General features: G+C 41.4%; 1 protein-coding gene across 2 annotated transcripts; it reads left to right on the top strand.

Moving 5' to 3' along the window:
• Positions 1-2289: 2289 nt before the first annotated feature.
• TXNDC5 (thioredoxin domain containing 5) lies at positions 2290-20873 on the top strand. Of its 2 annotated transcripts, none has more exons than XM_048940888.1 (10): positions 2290-2559; positions 6781-6930; positions 7951-8056; positions 8725-8821; positions 10629-10744; positions 12723-12809; positions 14477-14617; positions 17081-17163; positions 20002-20131; positions 20734-20873. In XM_048940888.1, the coding sequence occupies exons 1-10, from the start codon at positions 2363-2365 to the stop codon at positions 20854-20856; spliced, it is 1230 nt and encodes a 409-aa protein (XP_048796845.1). In that variant the 5' UTR covers positions 2290-2362; the 3' UTR covers positions 20857-20873. The 2 variants fall into 2 exon arrangements, with proteins under 2 accessions (XP_048796845.1, XP_048796844.1); XM_048940887.1 differs by having other exon boundaries at positions 17078-17163.
• The last annotated feature ends 513 nt before the right edge of the window (positions 20874-21386 follow it).

Below are 21386 nucleotides of genomic sequence, written 5' to 3'. Positions count from 1 at the left end.
AAATAACTTGTTGATAGCGTGCTAACTCTGCAGGGCAAAGCAGCAGGCAGGAGTGAGCTGTATAAGGACTGCTCCTCTGCACACCATGCAGCCTACAAAGATCCCAGGGTGAGTTCCCCAGAGCAGAGCTGAGGAGAGCTGCAGCCCTGATGGCGGCTGTAGCTCCTCGCAGGGAACGGAAGGGCAGCGTTGAGCTCTGCTGTGTGCGACAGCGACAGGGCCTGAGGGAACGGCATGGAGCTGCATCAAGCAGGAGCAGCTGGGGGTTAGGAAATGGTTTTTCACCAGAGGGCAGTGGGCATGGAACAGGCTCCTGGAGTTCAGGAAGTATTTGGACAATGCTGTTGTCCAGTTTGGATTTTAGGTGGTCCAGTGTGGAGCCAGAAGATGGATTCAGTGATGCTGGGGGACTCCTTCTAACTCAGGATATTCTATGAGTTGTGTTTCCAGGCGTGAGAAGAGGTTAGGAGATTGGGACTGGGGTGCATGTGCAGGGCTTATAGAAGGCTATGAGAGTCAGAGCCAGCAATAACTGTCTGCATCCAAAGATTAGACACTGCTAACTGCTGATCAGCAAGAAGCAATTGCAGCAATCATGACCTGTTGCTGCTAATCTCTCCCTAAGAAGAGGTAACAGCTCCTGGCAACTCTTTATCTGGTCTAGTATTAAATGGGGAGGTTGGTGGCCCAGCTTGCGGCAGGGGGATTGTAGACTCATGATCCTTGGGGTCCCTTCCAACGCAGGCCATTCTGTGGTTCTGTCATTCTGTCTTCAGGACCCTTCTCCCAGGTCCTGCCAGCTCAGCTGTCCCATGGTGGGATCATGTCTGCGAAGAACAACAGCTCCCGGGTGTCAGTGACTTGCAGCTGTAATGGATCATCCTTGGGGAATGCCTGGAGCACAGGAGGTGGGGGCTGGAGAAGCAAGAGGTGAGGTGGTACTGTGTGCTGCCTTCAGAGGTGATGCAGCATGGAGATGGCAGAAAGGGAGAGGGAAATGGATGTTGTTGACTGGCTGAAGTCTTATTCATGCTTATCTGGCACACATTTACCTTGCGTGATGGGATGTGATTATGGTTTGGGATGGGTGAGACCTCTGTGGGGGTCCTATGAAGAACTACAAAGCTGTGGCTGCTATTCTCCCCCAGCTCTGCTGTGTACTAACACAGTTAATGGGAGGAGGGCAAGAGCTGAAAATAAAGTTCATCAGCTCCAGAGGCAGAGGGAGCAGAGGGCTGGAGCAATTTGATTTTAATCAAGTTCTAAATCAGCAAGCTGGAAACACTGATTTACATTATCAATATCAATTTTATTAGCATTTTACGGAGAGGAATGAGGTAATTGCAAAGGCAGATTCATTCTTATTGGCAGTTCTGACCTAGCCGCACTTCTTGCTGATTAAAGAGAGCTCAGCTGTGACCTGCCTCGGCTCTCCTGCTCACCCTGGGAATTATGAACCGTACTTCTATTTCTACTACATCTGAAAGTAATACTGTATTTATTTCTGTCATTTTTATGTGATCTATATCTTACTGCACTGCAGGGGATTTACGAATTTATTAAAAATGATTTTAAAATGGCTTTTCACTAACCTATTATTTAATTAAGGTCATAGAAATGCTTAATTTAATGAAAAAGCCTATTTTTAAACGTGCTAGATGTACAGAGTGAAACAACGAAAATAACCTCGCATGAAAAATAACTTGAGAAGGTGCTGCCTGTGGTTGGAGAGCTCACCTGTTGGTATCGAGACATGGCTCTTCAAAGACTTAGAATTACTCATTCTCACCCTCTCTGTATTGCTATTTTTGCCTACGGGGTTTTGTTGGTACTTTTTCATATGCTGAAGAGGGGGGATAATCTACATTTCTCCTTTTTCTTTTTGAATTAATGATTATTCAGTCACTGAAGTTGGTCAGTACAGAAATAAGGGAAGATAAACTCGTTTGAAGAGAAAGTTAGTAGACTGGTACTTAATGTGGTACAGGTTAATGCACTGGACTATCCCAGCTGGCTTTTTTTTCAAGCTTGGTGGTAAACACAGTACCAGTATTTTGCAACCGCTTCACTTACAAAGATTTTTGGAAGAGGCCGTACCTTTCAAGGCTAATTTGAACGTTGGAAATAAAATTAGGCGTAGCTTTCATTTTTTGCCCTCTCTGCGATTACTGTGAGCTCTTAGCGACGGCTCTCGCAAACGCGTCGCTTTTCACCCGCTCCACTTCCCCACGCAGCCCGGTGCCGGAGCGAAGGGTTGCGGGGCGGGCGGCACAGAGGGCGGGGCCGGCGGCGGCGGGCGGGCAGGGAGGGAGGCGGCGGCGGCCGCCCGGGGCTTTTCGCTGCTCGCTGCCTCGTCGCTGCCATGGCTTCGCTGCGCTCCGGCCCGGCCTGGTGCCGCCTGCTCGCCTGGGCCGCGCTCGGCCCCGTGCTTTGCGGAGGGTCGGTGCGGGCCGAGCCGGAGCCGGAGGCGGACCCGCACGCGCGGCACCTCTACAGCGCCGAGATGCTGCGGCACGGCGCCGCCGCCGCCCCGCACTTCGTCATGTTCTTCGCCCCGTGGTGGGTATCGGAGCGCCGGGAGGGCCGGCACGGCACGGCTCGGCTCGGCCTGGCCTGGCCCTGCGCGGCGTCTCCCAGCCCGCCTCTTCCCCCGTTGACGTGGCGCCGGGAGGCGGCCGGGCCGGGGAGGCCTTGGGGTCGCTCCGTGCGCCTTCCGCCGGGCGAGGGGCGGCACACGTGGTGAATGGCGGCAGCGGAGGGCCGGGCCGGGGACGGGGTGAAGCCTGGTGCGAATCGCCGCGCCCGGACCGGGACCTCCGGCCCTAAAATGGGACCCTCCGCCGAGGGGAGGCAGCTGGGGTGGGCTGGGCTGGATGGGGATGGCGCGGAGCAGCCCTGTCACGGCGGTGGGACGGGGAGCCCGTGCGGGGAGCCTGCAGCAGCTTTGCACGCAGACCGAGGGCTTTCGTTGTACTAACGAAGCGGAGGCTTTGCTGACTTCCATGCTCCCGCGTCCCCGGCCTTGTAGATACTTTCTTGAAGAAGTTTAGTCCTCTTTACTGCTGCAGATGTGAGGATAAGTTTGCTGCGAAAGTAATAGAAATGAAAGCTTCCAAGCAGTATAAATGGAAGTCCCTCAGGCCGCAGGTAATAGTGGCAGAGCTGGGGAGCTACCATATCTGCAAGATACTCACTAGGTTCTTGTTCTAGACTGGCACGTTGGACACGAGAATAGTCAGAGCCTAAGAACAGGACTTGGATGGGCATTACAGCAGTCAGTGGGACAGTAGTTCTCATCTCTGGGCCTCTGCAGTGGTTGCTCTTGTTCTCCTTTTCTGCTTCACTCTCTCCTTTTTTAAATCCATCTCTGACTTATCTAGTAGTGTCATTACAAGTTTTGTTGTCAGGGTTGCTGCTTTTCCTCCCCAAGTTTTCTTAGGTTGAGATAATGGAATGATGTCTTAGCTTTGGACTGAAACGTGCCTACTGCAAACTTTTGGTACCTGGTGCCACTGAGGCGCACGTATGTCATGATACTCTTTGAAATCAAAGCTAGAGAAGTATTTCCTTTAAGAAATGAATTTTTTTTTTTTTTTTTTTGTTACTGCCATTGACTTGTTTATGACATCGAGAAGTTAAGTAAAAGCTTGAAAGAGCCTGAAATTTTCCTTTGCTCACTGAAAGTTACAAAACGGAGGAAGCCCAACTTGCTGGTGAAGCATCTTTGAAAGTAAGAAATTCCTATGCAGAGCAGGAGTGCTCAGGAGGTAATGTTTGCGTTCAAGCTTCAACTGACTGTTTCACGGGCATCTCTGAAGCCATATGGGCTTTCGTCTAGGATCACAGTTGTAGGAGACCCTGTGCCAAGAAGGCCATTGCAGAGTCCAGCATATGTTTCACATCCTCACTGTGCATCAGAGAGAGCTCTGGCCTTGCAAACTTGGACCACTCTGTGCCCTTGGGAGGGTTGCAGATTTCTGCCCAGCATGCATGTGAGGAAGCTGTGTCCTTTCCCACATTTGCTCCAGCTTCTCTGAACATTACTCTCATGCTTAACGTGCCTAATCCAAATTCCTGGGTCTCAACACCAGGTCCTTGGTCTGGACTTCTGGCTCCTGACAGGCAGCAACAGGTCCAGGTTTTATGTTCAAGGGGAAGCGAGGGGAACAGATGCTGGAGGGAGATGCGTATATACACTAGTAGTTTTATCATTGGTAATGTCAGATGGCAGTCTAACAGCCTCAGAACGGACTGTAGACTCTTCTGTTAGAACCGACAGCCATACTGCTAGTTGGTTCCAATGTGCTAATCTCCTTGTGCTTCTCACTGATGCAGGCATTTTGACACTGGTCCATTTAGTTAGTGAAGGAGAAGCCTAGCAAATTCTACAACGTTCAGTTGAATTTTCTTTGGGATTGTTAGAGGTGCTGGTAATGTTAGATAATGAAGGCTGACAATGAGTTGAGATAAACAGGACCAACCTCTTCTGCAGAATTCTTCAAACAAACATTGCCATGGGCCTCCCTCTTCCTATTCTTATAGCAGCAGCACCAATAAGGTCTCACATTTGTTTTGAGTACTGTGGGCCAATACAAATAAATAAAATGAAAAGCACACCAGGTCATTTGCCATCAGATTTTTGATCATCAGCTTGTATTCCTTGGTATCTACGCTTGAACAGGTTTGACTCTCAATGATACCAAATAGCTTAAGATTTTGGCCTAGCCAGTTGTGTGCCTACAGAAAAGGGAAGTTTCCCCGATTCCTTAGTTGGAAGGACTCTTAGATGAGTAGTTTCATTGCCTTATTTTGACCACTGTGATCTTTCAGCATATTCTTGAAGTCAACTGAACTGAAGCATTAGCATGCTGGATTGCCAGAGTTTGTTGTGGTTGTATTGAAATCTTGACTGGAATTGATCTTGGCTGGACTCTCTTGTCCAGAGGGGGCTGGTTCTAAGATGCTTGCGCCTACCTAACCTAGGGTATGTGGGTGTTTTTAAGTTAGGTGATGATTTGCATCATGTCTTGCTGTGGAGTTACCTTAGCTAAGTGCAGAACTGTGGATGTGCTGGTGACATCCAAAAATGTCTTTGTTCCTCACTAGCCAATCCTAGCCTAGGAAGTCCACTGTCAGGTCTTCCAGGGGAGAAGCACTGATTGGTTAGAGTTCAGATGATCAACTTAGCTGCAGACTCTTACAAAAAAAAAAAGCTCTCTCCTTATGTCCTGATGTTAGTAGTGTACAAGAAGAAGGATTTTTGTTTTGTTTTGTTCTCAGCAATCTGAATCTTTTCTGTAGCATTTCTTTTGCGTATTGATTTATCTTTATAAACACAGATTATGTAGGGGAGGAAAGGCAGAGCTGCTTGTTGATAGCTCTCTACCATCCCTTCTGGCTGCTCTTCTCTTCCAGTCCCTCTGATATAAAATGGGGAGGATAACTGTATATGCATGGGACTAAGAAAGATGCATAATGTTATGCAGGCTTGCTGTCTTTGGTTTTGAATTCTCAGGTTTTATATAGTCTCCAGTTATATCTTAGGCATTCTAGAAGAAAGTATTTCGGGGACAGTCTTGCCTTTTACTTCTTTAAATATAAACTGAATTTTTATGAAAACAGAGAATGACTAACTAGTTTGTTTCTGATTCAGATATGAGCCTTTTTCTTGCTTTATTTTCAATTTCAGCTCATATAATCTGAAGAAGGAAGGGAATGGTGAACTGTGTAGAGCAAAGATCACAGTGTTAAATAGGAATAAGGTAGTTCTGTTGTGTACTTAAAAAAATTTTAAAAAAAGAAAAAGTGTGAATTACTTGAGATTTCCTTTCACAGATTTCCATTCCCAGTTATTGAGCACCAGTCAGTGTTCACTGAGAATCCCAAGTCATCCTCTTGGAGCTCCATCCATGGAGAGTTGACAGTTTTCAGTCTGAAGTTAAATATTTAAGAATTATTTAAGTTTAGTAATACACATTGTATTCCTTCACCATTATAATTCAGAATGAGGTTATATTCCTCTACGTGGCGGGAATATATGCCCCCAGTATGACCAACTGCAACAGAATCTTATCAAGATTGAGAGATGGTGATGTTTTTTGTCTCAGTGAACCAGAGAAGCTGGAAAGGTGTGAATCTGTGCAGATTTTCCGAGTGGGCTCAAAGCCAATTGTATGAGTGAAGTTGTTTTAAATGGAAGATCTGAAGGGAATAAGAAACAATTTCCCCTGACATCCTAATGCTGTTTTAATTGTTAAAAAGTAGACCTTCTAGGTCATGTCAAGGGCAAAAACAGCTTTCATACTAGTTGAAAAGTTTTCTGGTTAATTCAGTTGTGTATTTCTAGATGCACTGAAAGATTGGCAAAAGCAGCCATTAAAGAGAAATGGAAATCCTTCTGGAAAGACTTCTTTCCTGCTGCTTAAAAGACACGGTACTTTCAAATGTTGGAGAGTATAGAAAGCTGGTCAGCCTCGTGTGATTTTAATTCTAGGCAGCTGGGAAATGCAGACTGCTTTTCTTAATAGCATCTCTAGGTTCAGAAGGTGCTCAGTAGGCCTTCTCTTGATGGTTTTTACAAGGCATTTGCAGTGTTGTCACACGATACATGGTACTATTCACTGTTACTTACTGTAGCAGCGTTTGAGTATGGAAGATGTCCAACTTAGCTATTTTTAAATGTATCAGCATCTCTGATTATTTTGTGTATGGCTTTTCCAAGGATTCATTCCCTTCTAAAGAGAACAACTGTAAGGAAATATTTTGTTCATTCTGTTGCAGGTGTGGACATTGCCAGCGTCTCCAGCCAACTTGGAATGATCTGGGAGATAAATACAACAACATGGAAAACCCACAGGTCTATGTTGTTAAAGTGGATTGTACTACAGACACTCCTCTGTGCTCTGAATTTGGCGTCCGAGGATACCCTACGTAAGTATAGAAGGAGATCTGGTCCTGTGTCATTCTGTTTGAGTTTTCCATGATCTTCTGCCAACTTGTTGAAACTAATTTCTTAGCTCTGTGTTTTGGTAGTTTTCTCTGTAGCCCCGTGAATCTCTTATATTCCATTTAATCCTTTTTACTGTCTTGCCAAGTATGATGTGATATATGCTACTCTTGCTCTTCTTTCTTCCGAAGAAACTGTGTTATGTCTTGGAGATGAACTGTTCAAATAAAGTCCAGAATTATCCTCCTCTCTCATAGTACCCTGTTCTCAAGCACCTTCCACAGCCCATGCTTTTCAGTTTCCTTCCCTGGGCTCTCTTTGCCTGGTGCTACTGCTGACCTCAGCAACAGGCTGAACATGACATCCACCCGTGGCTACATTTGCTTTGACGCAGATGAGTGCCACTGATTAGAAGCTGAGAGTTATAAATAGCAAAGTCCTCATTGAAATAGGAATTGTCCTTAAGGGCAATCTGTGGCTTAGTTCCGCTAGAAATACCAAGAAACAATGAAGTTTGCAACTTTATTTTAGTATCCCCAGAAGCAAACGCTGGTTGCCTTTGTATGTTTGTATAGTTTATGTTGTGGCACTGTTCCTTACAAAAATAGAAAGAATGGCAGAGACTCTGAGTAAGGAAGAATTGAATGGTTATCTGTTATCACCTTGGGATACGTAATATTACTTGCATTGTGTTGCTTTTCAGCACTTTCATATGTTCATTTCTTTACAACTTGTGAAATGAGAAGAGAAAGAAAAATATTAAAGAAGAATGAAAAACTGGTTGTTTTTTAAATCCCCTGTAAAAATTGATATGGGAATGAAAAAGAGTCCTAAGTTCTAGAAGTTACCCTTCAAGTTGAGGGAGGTGTGTGGTGTTGAAATGAATTATTGGGAATAATCAAGAGAGCTGAATTGCTGTGAATTAATAAAGCGTCTCAACTTCCTTGGAATGTTTCACACGTGTGAATTTTTACCTCACTCTTTTCTGCATTTTAATCCTTTAGTTTAAAGCTGCTTAAACCAGGACAAGAACCTCTGAAATACCAAGGCCCTAGAGACTTCCAGACGCTGGAAAACTGGATGTTGGAAAAACTAAATGGGGAACCATCTGTAAGTGGAAAGGGAATAGGAAAAGGAAATATTTCCTTCTGCAGACTTGCTGTTCTATCTATAGGTTAGGTTTCGGTCTCTGGCAGAAAATCTGCTCCTGAGAATAAAAGTCAAGTGAGAAAACGATGTGGAGCAGCTTCCACGTAAGTTAGAATAATAATAAAATCTGATATCCTATGAGCTATATTTTGTGCCTGTATTTAAAACTACAGTAAGTACATAGTGCAGTTTTTAACGTTTAGCATTTTGATGTTTGAAGATTGAATTCTTTATATCAATTCATTTAGCACCTTCAGGCTATAATATCTCTGGAGTAAGAAAAGTGACTTGTCTATAATAGAGGATAAATTGCATAATTTCCTCTTAACAATGTGGGATGCTATCTTTAGCTTGATTATTAGCTGATAATGCTGTAGTCTACAGGAAGGGATTAAACTAATTGGTTAAATAAGTTAAACTAATATCATCTCTAGGAGAACCGTTGAGTTAGCACTTATATATATTAGACAAGCCTTGCCTAAAACCGAATTTTTAATTGCTGTTGCTAATCAAGATATAACTACATGCTGAGCACAATTAGAAAATGATTATGCACAAACAGTGATCTTTTTAATAAGTTTACATTAAATGCTTAACTAATTCATGAAATGTACTTCCCTCTTGAATAGGATTCAGAATCTACTGTGGAACCACCAAAAGCCCCTGAACCTAAGCAGGGAATGTATGAACTCTCAGCAGACAATTTCAAGACGCACATAGCAGAAGGTAACCTCTTTCATAAGCACGAGAGACTTGTTTACAGAGACCTGCCTAGTGGGAAGTGGGAAGCAGAAATATTAGTTCTTAACGTGCCTCCTTCCCAGTTAATTTTCCAGTAATGCCTCAGTAAAGAGGATGAACCTACATGCTGGGTAAAAATGCTGTAGTTTATTTACATACACTTTGCACGCCAGTAGAAAGCATAAGAACAGCACTCCAACCAGAAGACAGTAGAGTTAAGGCCAGATTAAATTAACTGCTTATGCCCATGTGATAACGTGAATGAAACAGACATTAAAGCTTCCTGAAGAAACCAATTAATTAATTAGAATCATATAAAATGTAAAGAAGGATTTTCTGCAGCAAATTTCCCTGTACGTGTGCCTTATCAGAGAATTACGTGGAAATTACAGGAGATTCTTCATTCAGCCATCAGGGAAACACAAACCATTAAACAGTTTGAGAAGATTCTGTCAGTTGTTTAGTGCATGCATGAATGTTTTAATATGTGTCCATTGGCTTTCATATATGATTGGAGGAGGTATTCTCACGGTGATACCTGATAGTCGAGCAGCTTTATGATCATCTGTAAGGCTGTTGTCCTCTCTTGACTTCAACAGTGCTTAAATTTAGCTGAAGGCTTAGGAGTTCTGCTTGGAAGGTTGACTTTGGTTCTTAAAAACAGTTTCTGTCTACCTTTTCTGTGCTCTGGGGCTAGAAGATACATTTATTTTCTTTCAATCAGAAGAGAGTATCACAGAGTAAATGATACAGAATAGCTGTTTTTGACTGTATGTTCTTAATTAATTCATGAGAAATTTCAGTATTGTCTTTACTTGATCAAAGCAGAGCTAGTCAATCATTTTTGAAGGTATTCCTGGTACACAATAGGCAAGTTAAGACTAAAGTACTTTTGCAGTTTACATTTCCTAGTGATTTTTGTGGTATCTCTTGCCTGACCTTCTTCTGTGAACAACCCCCTGAACCAGAAATTCTAGAAATTCTAGCCCCCACAGTGGTTCTCAAAGGATTGTAATTCTGTTAAAGTTTTCCCACAATCACTGTTTTTTTCCTTCAAATTGTTTTTTTTGTTTGTTTTGTTTTGTTTTTGGTTTAATTAAATTCATTTTTATTTTGTATTAAGAGAGCATTGCTTTGATGTGTGCAAAAGCAGGCAGCAACTTGAATTAATAGTAATTCTAATGATAGGATATCACATATTCTGGTAATCTGCAATTAGGATAATGATTTTAAACAATATATTAGTGTGAGGCAGCAGAGAGACTCTCCTCTCTGTAAAATGCCATGAAATTCTACAAAAGCAGCAGTTTTTGCAAGATAGAAACAGAGAGAATTGTAAGATGAAGAAAATTATTTAGGCAGCTCTTGGACACAGAGCAGTGGTGTTTGCCTAGAAATTTGTACATTGAAGTCTAATCTATACTTTGCTTTATGCTGTTACAAACACACATGCCTTGGTTCTTTCTACTGTGTAATAGGGCAAGGGATTGACATAGTAGAATTAGATATTCTAGAAGACTGTTAGGTTTAGTAGTAGTTCTACTACTTCATTTGTTGGCTTGAGTCTGTAAAGCTGCTTGGATCTTCAGGGAAATTGGCAACACTGAGGGACTGCATACAGTTTTGAAAACCTAATTGCTGAAATATTCTGCCCTGGCTTTTTATTCACAGTGTTTCCTATCTTTAACCCAGGAAATACCATGATAAATTTGCAGACAGAGATTAATGCCTAGCCTTTAATGGCAGCCAAATTAATTCCAAAAGAGTTAAATCTTTTTCTTTGACTTCAAAGGTAATCACTTCATCAAATTCTTTGCCCCTTGGTGTGGTCACTGCAAGGCTTTGGCCCCAACTTGGGAACAGCTGGCTCTGGCCTTTGAACATTCAGAAACTGTAAAGATTGGCAAGGTGGGTGACGTACTCTTTTCTTAATTTGCAGATGTTTTTGCATACAGATGTTTCAATCAACTGCCGTGCTGTTCATTCTGTGATTTGCAAATAATAGCTTTTAAATCTCTTCATATTCATAGTTCCTGTTTTAATTTTATGATGGTTATTTTCTTCTCACACATTCAGTGTTCTACTTTATGTTGGAAGAGATGGTTATTTAGTTACAATTAACAGGACTCCCTCATTTTAAACAAGAACTTGTTGGAAACATTGCAAACTCCTCCCTGTGTTTCAGAGAGACTTGGGAATAAGTCTAAATACTTTTTAAATTTTTCCTGTTTATTCCCATTGAGCTTTCTAAAGTTTTCAGGGGGTCTCCCACCCTAAAAACTGATACCTTGTCCTGCTTTACTATTTCTCTTAGGGATGATAACCAGATTCTGTGGTGTATTTACCATGGGAGCTTGATATTTGTACATGGAGTGACTTCTGTGCAGAGGTATGCAGGTGGTCTGGCAATTCTAGTTACTGGCTTTATTTGCTGACCCATACCTAAGTTCAGGTCGCTAATGATGTGAACCTCCCTGTATTTGTCACTAGTGGAAAGCTGACAGGGCTCAATTTTCATATCCTTAAGCTTTCAGATAGGTTCACTGGTCTGAAAGCTTCCATGACACTTAGCAGTGCTGTCTGTCCTGCAGAGAGACAAGAAACCAGCAGCACATCTCTGCTCTCATAGTATTTTCAGCTGTTACTAGGGGTGATGAACTTGACTTTTTTTTTCCCCTATGAAATGCTTTGATAATTGCTAATTCAGATATGCCACAGATGCAGAGAGCAGATCAGCATGGTTAAACTCTAGAGGAGACATGTATCTACTGTTGAGACCAGGTTGATATAAAATACACTCCCCTCTGAGAATAAAGTATCAGAAACTGACGTTGCTTTGATACCCATTGCACCAAATTGTAAATGCTGATTAACTTTTGAAGAATGTGGAGTGCCTGATAAAATCATTGCTTAGCTTAACTATCTTCTTGAAGTTACCAGTCTGTTATCCAGAGGAATATAAACCAGAAATTTTCAGAAGCCATGTTCAATTGTCTGTTGTGTTCACAGTTGTCCCTGTTGCTGATATTTGCTCTCTAATAAAGCCACTGAGATTTGTCTTGATGTTTAGTCAGTTTTGGTTAACTGTATACATTATGAAACTATTTGAAATGTGTTGGCTAAGATATTAGGTCTGTAATTAAACAGGAAATACAGCTGTTTCTAAGAAGGTTCAACCATGACCTTTGTGTAATCTGGGGAAATAGTGTCTTAGCAGCAATGCTATCTGCTGGCATGGTTGTGTTTAATGTTTAGAACTGATCTTCAGGGATCTGGGTCAAAGTATTTCTAGTGTAAAATTCAAAATCCAAGTGTAGAGCAAAGACTTAAGTGCCTAAGTTATCTGTTTGCTTTGCTTTGGGAAAGATTATGAGCAGGTAACTTTATAGATTGGTTTATGACAAATTAGAATTGAACGGTGCTACGCACTTGGAATTTCCTTTGGAGTCAAGTTAACTTCTTAGCTGTTGACATGCCTTCTGATTTCAAAGAGTAGTCTTACCTTCAGGTGAAGATATATTGGTTCATCCATTGTTTTAAAGCCTTTGCACGTTAATATTCCAAGTATTTAACTAGAATACTTATGTTCCCATTGTTCTTTGCTGCTGTTTCTTCTCCTTTTTATTCATCCCTCCCTCCCTCTGTTGTCCCTCTTGAAATAAAAGCAAAAATACACACAGCCTCCCAGCGACACAACCAGAACATTACTTGGAAGGCTGAAATAACTGTTGTCAAGAAAATACTCGGCACTGGCTTTTGCCAAGCTATGTATTCACTGTTCATGTATTTTTCTGGGATTTTTGAATACGAGGGAGGCTCTAATGCTTATTGTGTGTTTATTTTACACACTGAATGGTTTATAATTTTTTTTTTCCTCAAAACGTAGGTCGACTGTACCCAGCATTATGAGGTCTGCTCTGAAAATCAAGTTCGTGGCTATCCTACACTCCTCTGGTTTAGGAATGGTGAAAAGGTGAGTCTGCAAGCTCAGACTGTGTTTTCCTGAATAATACATGGACTATGCTTGGATCCTGGGAAAAAAGATCAAGTGGTTGTATATGAGAGACCACTTGTGACACAAAAGATGTGGCAGGTTCAAACCAGTACTAGAAGAGATATACTTGATCCACAGATAAAAGTTAGAACGTTTTGCTCAGTGTTCTCTGCAAACAACTGAGCAGTGTTCATAAATCTGAAAGAAAACACTATCCTGAAGTTTGCTAATGTGAGAGGAATTCTCTGTTTATCTTAAGACTCTACCTCCTGTAGAACACTAGATGAAATAGAAGTAATAAAAATATATTCAATTTTCATAATCTGTATCAAAGGGTTCTTATCTGTAAGTGATGCCAATCTGATGAGTGATGTCTGAGAATGGACATTTTCCTTTATAGAAATCTTCATGCAGACTCTGTGAGTGAGGGTCTTGTGCACTCAGCTGATGTTTCCCTTGTAGAAATTCAGAGGGACCATGTTCTGAAGTCTGGGGAAAGTAAAATATTTATATACTGCATACTTTAATGCTGCATACGTGAACAGTAGCAAACATAGCAAACATACTGTGAGTTGTAGTGTTGCTTATCATGTGTAACTGAAAGAGAGCTCGAATTGGACAAAATGGCACATCCAAGGTTGGAAGCATTTTCAGTTAGCAAGAATTCGGTCTGTTCATGGATTTAGTTTGAAGAACAGGAAATGTTCTGCTGTTGCTCCAGCATGATTTTCCAACTGCTTTATTTTTATTTTTAACATGGCTACAAAGGGCAGGATAACTTGCCAGAACTGTAATGGCTCAGCGTTGAAAAGTTAGCTGTGTTTTTTCTCAAAAGCCAGACTTTTTTTTTTTTCATAATTATTGAAGTTTAAGTTGCAGTGAATAAAGGGTGCAGTGAAAGAGCTCAGATCACTGCTATTGTATTTGGTTAATATGAATCTCAGCCATTTGTTTGAACAATGTATTTCTCTTGACATTAAACTGGCCTGTCTCCACTGGCAGTGTTGGTATTCCCTGGTGACTTTCTGCCATCATGATCACATGTTTGTTTGTGGGCTGATACGATATATTTAAATGTAAAAAAAACCCCACAAAAACAGCAACTTTCCAATAATGTAACACAGAGATTCCTGGAAGTCCTTCTAGCCACTATTGTACTGTTCAGTAATATGGGGGAAGAGGAGGGCTGCTGGTTCAGCCATCCAGCATTGTTGTCCGTAATGCCGTCACCCATTCTGTCATAACTGACTGGCATCACAACACCCTTATTGGTTAGATTGAGGTAGCAGAAGCCCTGTGAGGAATGAATGTGGATTGACCCTGTCCTGCTATAATGGATATGAACAAGAAGGTAGCACAGTGAGCTGGTGGGTAGGGCATTTCAGCAGTGGCAGCAGTGCCAGTGGGTCACCACTGCTGGTGCAGATTTTTCTGAGCACAGCATGCAGGCTCTTGTTCATCGCTGGTGAAAATGCAGAGCTAATGGTCTTTGTTTTGAAACTGGGAATTTGCTGTATCAAATGGTACTATTGTGCTCTTTGTAGCTGTTATCACTTCTGTGGGAATAAATAGGAGGCATTACTTTTGGAGCGACCTACACCTGTGTTAGATTAACTACACTCACACAAGCTATTTGATAATTGTAGGGTGACCAGTACAAAGGGAAGAGGGACTTTGATTCCTTGAAGGAGTATGTGGATTCCCAACTACAGAGCTCTGGGAAAGAACCACCAGCAAGTAAACCCACAGAAGCCCCACAGCCACCTGCAGAACCCACCCAGGCTGAGGTAAGTGCTCCTGCACTCTGCTACTGTATTAACAGAGTTTCTGCAGCCTGTCCAAGTTTTCCATGTGTTTTTCTCTCTGTTAGACCCACAGTTTCTAGATGTGAGCTGGGCCAAGTATTTTCTTAATTTTCTTTTCAGCAATTAGTGATGGGAATCCAGCCGTAAATCTTACTGATACTTTTACTAACCTGAGTTACAGAATGTAATGAACAACTACCTCCTTTTATTTTAATGGTTGCAGTAAGTGATTTAGACAGTGTTGTAAGTGTGGTCTTTTTTTGGTGTGCTGAACTGCTGGCACCTCCGTATGTGTGACAGCATGCTTTGTTGCTAGGGAGATGAATGTCACTTGCAAGATTCTCACTTGAACCCAAGGAGATGGCATACAGTGCTGAGCCACTGAAAAAAAGCCAGATCTCCATTCTTACAGACTCTCTGCAGAAACAGCAAACAAGCAAAGACGATGAAGATTGATCTAAATGTCTCAGGGCAGTGTGCACTGTGGCAATAAAACTCCTTGGGTTTTGAGGCTTATTTTAATCCTGCTTGTAGCAACTGGAGGGTTTATGAATATTGCCAAGGACTGTCAGGAATAACTTCATCATCTTTGCATAGCTGTGCTTCATGTCATGTAACTCTGTCTTTTTTCATCACTTCTGCATTTCATCTGCCATTTTTCTTGCAGCTGAATATCAAATTGGTCTGGTAGAATAATTAGGGATAATTTTTAAGCGTTCTGTTTTATCAAATATGGAAAACACAATTCTGCCCAGAAAGTAAGGGATGGTGATTTACACTCCTTTGTGATGTACATTATACTTACGTAATATAAATATTTACATAATTAAAAATATAAATATTATTAATATATTTATATTTTATATATTTATATATTTATATATATAGCTGCTTATATGCAGCTTCTCACAAGAGAATATTACCTTTCCTATTTGGCTTCTTCCAATTAGGTTGCTCATCTTGTGTAAGGTGGCTTCCAGATAGTGATATTAAGAGATGCAGTTTTCATCTTTCTCAACTTTTTAAATTGACCTCATATTTGGAAGGTATTAACAAGCTGGTGTTAGTACAATGCAGGAAGTAATTAGTCTTCACTCTCTACTGTTAGAGAAATAACATAAACTATGTATGATGCAAATTCCCACTTACACCTTGACTGCACCACTGCACATGCAAAAGGGAAAAGACTGTGGGGAGGCAGGTTTGTTTTTTGTTTTTTTTTTCCTAAATAATAGTAGATACAGTGTAGTACTAAACTTTTTTTCTTTGCAACTTTACATCTCAACTCAGTATTGCCACAACTTGTTGGTTGTTCACCTTCAAACACCTTGGTTCTGGTTTTCTTCTCATGAGTCTACAGGATTCTAGCCCATGTAGCCAGGAAGCACTGACTGTGATTAGCAGCCACAGCTGGTACCTCAGGCAGCAAAAGCCATGAGTTCTGACTCCAAATCTGTGTTCCAATGTTGTGTTCCAACCCTGTGTGAGTTCTTATCTTACATGGACGTACTGCATGTCAGTCATTTCACAAAAGCTGAACTTTTATATCTGTCAGGCTTCAGAGCAGCCACACTTACCCAAAGTACTCAAAAATGATCCAGATGTGTTAAGGCAGAGTGACCAACACAGATGCTGTCACTGTCTGTGTTCAAGTCTCTTTTTGGCTTCTCTTCATAAAACTTTCACTGCAGAATTGATAATCCTGGCAGCTGCGCTCTTGTGTTTGTTTTGCTTTCATTTGAATTTGAAACCTTTATAGGCACGAGATTCACTCATTTATTTATTTTGAATCCCTCCCATCTGTAAAGGTGTCACACAAAAATCCAGTTAGTTATGGTTCTGTGCTCTCATACAATGTGTGAGGCTGCCTTTAAGCACTGTGCAGTCCTCCCTTCTCTCCTGTGCCATTGCTTCTGATGTTATCAGGAGGAAAAATTCTTCATGGCGTCCGTGTGAGTGTGGTGTGGTGATGTTCTCCTGGCAGCCAGATATGTGTTTCTGCTAACAGCTTTCTCTGTGTCTGCAACACAGGGATATAGCAGAGGGAGATCAGCTGTCAAGACAACTCTAGCATGCCATAAGTTCCTCATGGAACAAACTCTCCATCAGCCATCACAGGTTTTATGCCAACTGCTCTCATCATTGCTCTTGAAATGCTTGCATGACAGCGTATTGAAGGGAAGGTGATTTTTTTTTTTTTGAGCAGATATAAGTTTGCCTGTTAGTAAAGTCCCCTGAAAACGGGCATGTTTTATTGCTTCAGATACGGATCTCTCTAAGGATGGAAAGTAGCTAAGGGGTAAATGTGAAGTATATTGCTTTTAATCTTGTTCATACCATCAGTAATGCTGTCTTTCCCAGTTTGAGTTTCCCTCTCAGGTAGCTAAATGCTCATTTGGCCAGTGTTAAACATACAACAATGATTTTACTTTCCTTTTTCAGCAGGCTACAGTGCTTTCTCTCTCTGAAAAAGACTTTGATGAAACCATTGCTAGGGGAATCACCTTTATTAAATTCTATGCTCCATGGTAAGTAGTTTGTATCTCCTTTTCAGAGTTATTCTTTTAATTTGTGCGTTAGTTGTTGTAGGCCTTTGAGTTCCTCTGTAGTAGTGCATTTGTTGCCTGGATCCGAAGTGCAAATTAACTGAAAAATGAGTGTGTTGGCAAGAGTTGCAGCCAAAAATTGGGTCTCTTCTAGCTTTCCTGGGATTCCTCTCTGTGGAAAGGCTGACAGAGAGGCTTTACCATGTTAACCTGCAGCTAATGTCAGGTAACAAGGAGAGCAAAGCTTTCTTCACAGGCTTAGCATGCTCCTTTGCCTTGATTAGGGGAAGCTGAAGGAAGGCTATCGGCAGTGCTGGTTGAGAAAGGAGAACGTGCCAGCGTTGGGATCTCTGTGCCACAACCAGCCTCTCTGGGAAGCATTACTTGAGCACCTGAAAATTGGTACAGACTGTGGAGCTTTGGATAATGGGCTGTCATTCTTCAAATATCTGTTTAAAAAACTAATTGGCACAAGTGATGACTTTAATGCTCTGTGTAATATATTCTTACAGCAACCTGTGGTAGAAATGATTGATGCAGATGGTGTAGGTGCACGCTGAGTTGAAAGCATTGGGTGAAAAAAAGTAATGATGTCCTTCCTATCTGGCCTCTGCCATTTCTGGCATGGCCAGCAGAGCCTAGCATTCAAGCTGGGATAAGACCCTAGTAGTAGAAAAGCACAGAATATTTTCCTTTCTGAGACTAAAACAATTATTCAAGTTTGTCTCTCTGGTTTTTGGACTTCATCCTATGTATGTCTGATGGAATTTCACGAAATTTGTTTGCTGTCTTTCTCATCCATTTCCTGGATGAAGAAGAAACCCAGTGTGGGAGGACAGAAGAAAATTACGTTGAATGTCACTGTGAAAGATAATGCATCTCTGATTTGAGACCTGCCATCCCACGAGGGATGTAGAAAGATCTTTTATTTGTGGCGGTAGATCATAACTATTGCAAAGCAACACAGGTAAATGCAACCTATTTCAAGATGCACTCAGGAGTATCAAAATATTGCCTCTTAACTTTGCCAGTAGGTGTGACTCCGTTTCTGATTGTAAGAAAGAAGTACTAGGAAAACTTTCACTTCTGTATAGTCTAAATGATGCCGTTTTTTCCAGTGTTGTCACTCTTTCTACTGCAGTGTGATTTGCTGCCTGTTTTATGTCTAGATCTGCTTTTGGATGTGGGAATGTATCTGACACCACTGTGTTAAGAAACAGCCCCCACTCCACACACCTTCACGTTTGCTCTGTTTACTGCTCTCTCTTCACTTTATCCTTTCTGTGCACTGTGGGAGACTGAGATAGATTCTGTGCCCATTCTGCTGTGCCACCAGCAGAACTCATTGTTAAATTCAGTATTCAGTTGACACCTGTGCACAAAGCAGAAAGATTCTAGTTGGAAGATGTGGAGTTGGCCATCTGAGAGTCATATGGAAAAATCACAGATAACTAAAAACAACTGCGAATTTATATTTACATTTTCCTAATAGCGTGGCAGTTTAGCCAACTTGTTGTGATAATCTGATGGGGTGTTGCTGGAAAAAATCATGTTCTTAATCAGTATGCTCTCCCTGGCTGTAAAGTTCAGGAAGCCACCATTTAGGAAAATACTGCTTATATTTATGTAGCTGATAGCCAGTTTTAGCTCTCAAAGTCATGCTTATGTATACAGTTACAGTGCACTGCCTATAAATCACCTTTTTCTCTTCCAAGTGAATTAACTTTCACTGGGCTCAGCAAACACTATTATATTGCTTGCTAGTTCTGTACTTCAGTTAGTTTTGGATAAATATTCCTGCTAACTTGCATGATAAGCATAAAAACTGTCCTGTTTCTGTTAGGTTTTGTGCATAGTCAAAAAAGCTTTTATAGTGTTGTACCTTAACAAGGTGGTTTAAACATATGTAGGCTTCTGTTAAGTGAACTTTAGCAGAGATATCTTTCACTGTTTTTGTGAATGCCCTGATCAAGCTTCAGGGCAATTAAAGGGCTGTTCTAATTACCTAGTTAAGGTGCAGCTGGTTAGAATAGAATGAGCACAGACTTAAAGTCTGAAGCACTTTGGAAGTTCTTCTTGAAAGCAATAAGAAGTTCAAGTTACTAACTTGGCCAAGCCTTGTTCAAACTATCAACAACATTAATACTTGGTTCTAATTCCTGCCATTTTACAACATCATTTTCTCTTCTGATGCTAGTCCTTCAGTGTGTACCCTGTGGAAAAGTGCACTCAACTACCAGTGTGTATCTCAAACAGAGAATCTGTGCTGAGAAATGTGTCTATTAAAATTGAATTTCCAGCACCGGGAGTTGCTACTTTACTCAAGGAGGCAATTAGGAACTGGAGGAAATTCAGTAGGGAAATCAAAATCTCATTTAGGTAATTAAACTCAGGCCATTTAAACTAACCATAAATGGCATATACTACCTGATGAACTATTATTAATTAATTCATTGTTTAAAAAGCTTAATTAGTGGTACAAACATTCTGTGTCTTATTCAAAACACGTTCGTATCTATGTGACTGTAGTTTTTTCATTTAAAAATTTTCTTATTTGGTTTTGTTTTCCTCTGTGAAGTGCTGACAACCAGAATACCATTCCAGAAGAAGAGAGTGAAGACTACCTCAGTGTTGTGCTTAGAGGATATCGTTCACTTCTATTTCTTTAGCTCATTTGACTGACATAACAGTGCAGAGGAGTTGGAGGCCTAAATCATTAGGGGATGGGAAAGGCAGCTTGTTCAACTTGCAGATATCGCAGTTAGACAGAGATAAATGGGAAGGTGTATCTGCTAAACAAATCTCTTTCTTTGTTTCTAGGTGTGGTCACTGTAAGAACTTGGCTCCGACTTGGGAGAGCCTTGCCAAAGAGCAATTTCCAGGTTTGACTGATGTCAAAATAGCAGAAGTAGACTGCACTGTAGAACGTAACGTCTGCAACAGATTTTCTGTAAGTGTGAAAGAGCTGTAATGAACTGGATAGTATTGTGTACCAAAGCTAGAAGCTCCAGCATGCAGCCCAGCTGGCTGCTGTGTTGTGGGTGCCTGGTGACGGCACAACCGTGTTCTCCGTTAGCAAAAGCAAACAGAAATGTAGCCCAGAAATGCACCTGACGGCACGGCTTCTTTCACTGATAGTTTGCTCAGACTTGGTCATTCTCACTACTGGAAAAAGGTGAAGGAATTCCTGCTTTGAGAGCCAGCAGCCTTCTGAAACCACCAGTCTTGTGGTATAGCCACTGAAATGTTCTCTTCCTAGAAAATAAAGGTTGGCTTGTGGATCTGGTGGCCACACAATGGAAGATAAAGCTGGCCTTCAAGTTGCTGATGGAAGAGCCTAGAGTACCATGTATTTTCCCACTTAACAATTTTTAGAAATTGCAGGTTGGCAGTGAAAGTTCTGGTGCTTTTTTGTTGTGTGGTTGTTTGGTTTTTTTTATCTTTAATTAAATCAATTTGTTTATTTAGAGTGGTTTGGTAGCTTTTCAGAGTCAGATAAATACCAGTGAGTCTGGAAATCAGTAACAAGTTTCATTTGTGTGTCTTTTGAAGGTACGTGGATATCCTACGCTTCTGCTTTTCCGAGGTGGAAAGAAAGTCAGTGAACACAACGGGACGAGAGATCTGGAATCACTGCATAGCTTTGTTTTGCGTCAGGCAAGGGATGAGTTGTAATAAAAGTCTCAATGCTCTGTCCCTGGCTGTCTCTGTACGGTAGTTGAGGGATTTAAGGCATTGCTAATTTTCAAATAGGATGTTGGGGGGTGGGGTGGGAATTGGGGCTTTTTTGTTTGTTGGTTTGTTTTTAGGAAATGGAATGTACTGAACATTGGTATCTTCCCTCTGTGTGTGTTAAAGGCAAGTTACCCTACTTGTGAAGGAGAACTGACAAGTAGTTATATGCAAACAGAGAGTATTTTCAGTATTAGTAGTATTGCTACATTTCTGCATTCCCGCAGTGAAGTGTAAATGGTTTCCATTGAGACTAAAATACATTAAGAAAACCAAATTAAGGGCACCAGCAGAATATGTTTGTCTTCAGGTTAGATTTGGTTAAAAAAAGTAATCCTTCCAAACTGCACACTATTGCTAGAAAGCTGAAAGCTGCAGCTGTGTTAAATAACTACTGCCTCTACAATGGTACTTCCAACCTGTTTGTCTTAATATGGCTGCTGGTTAAGAAATGAAAAGTCATAGGAGGGTGA

This window comes from Lagopus muta, chromosome 3, assembly GCF_023343835.1.
Source record: "Lagopus muta isolate bLagMut1 chromosome 3, bLagMut1 primary, whole genome shotgun sequence".
NCBI classification, from domain to species: domain Eukaryota; kingdom Metazoa; phylum Chordata; class Aves; order Galliformes; family Phasianidae; genus Lagopus; species Lagopus muta.
Note: the sequence above shows the minus strand (reverse complement) of the source record. Positions and strands in the feature narration are given on the sequence as shown.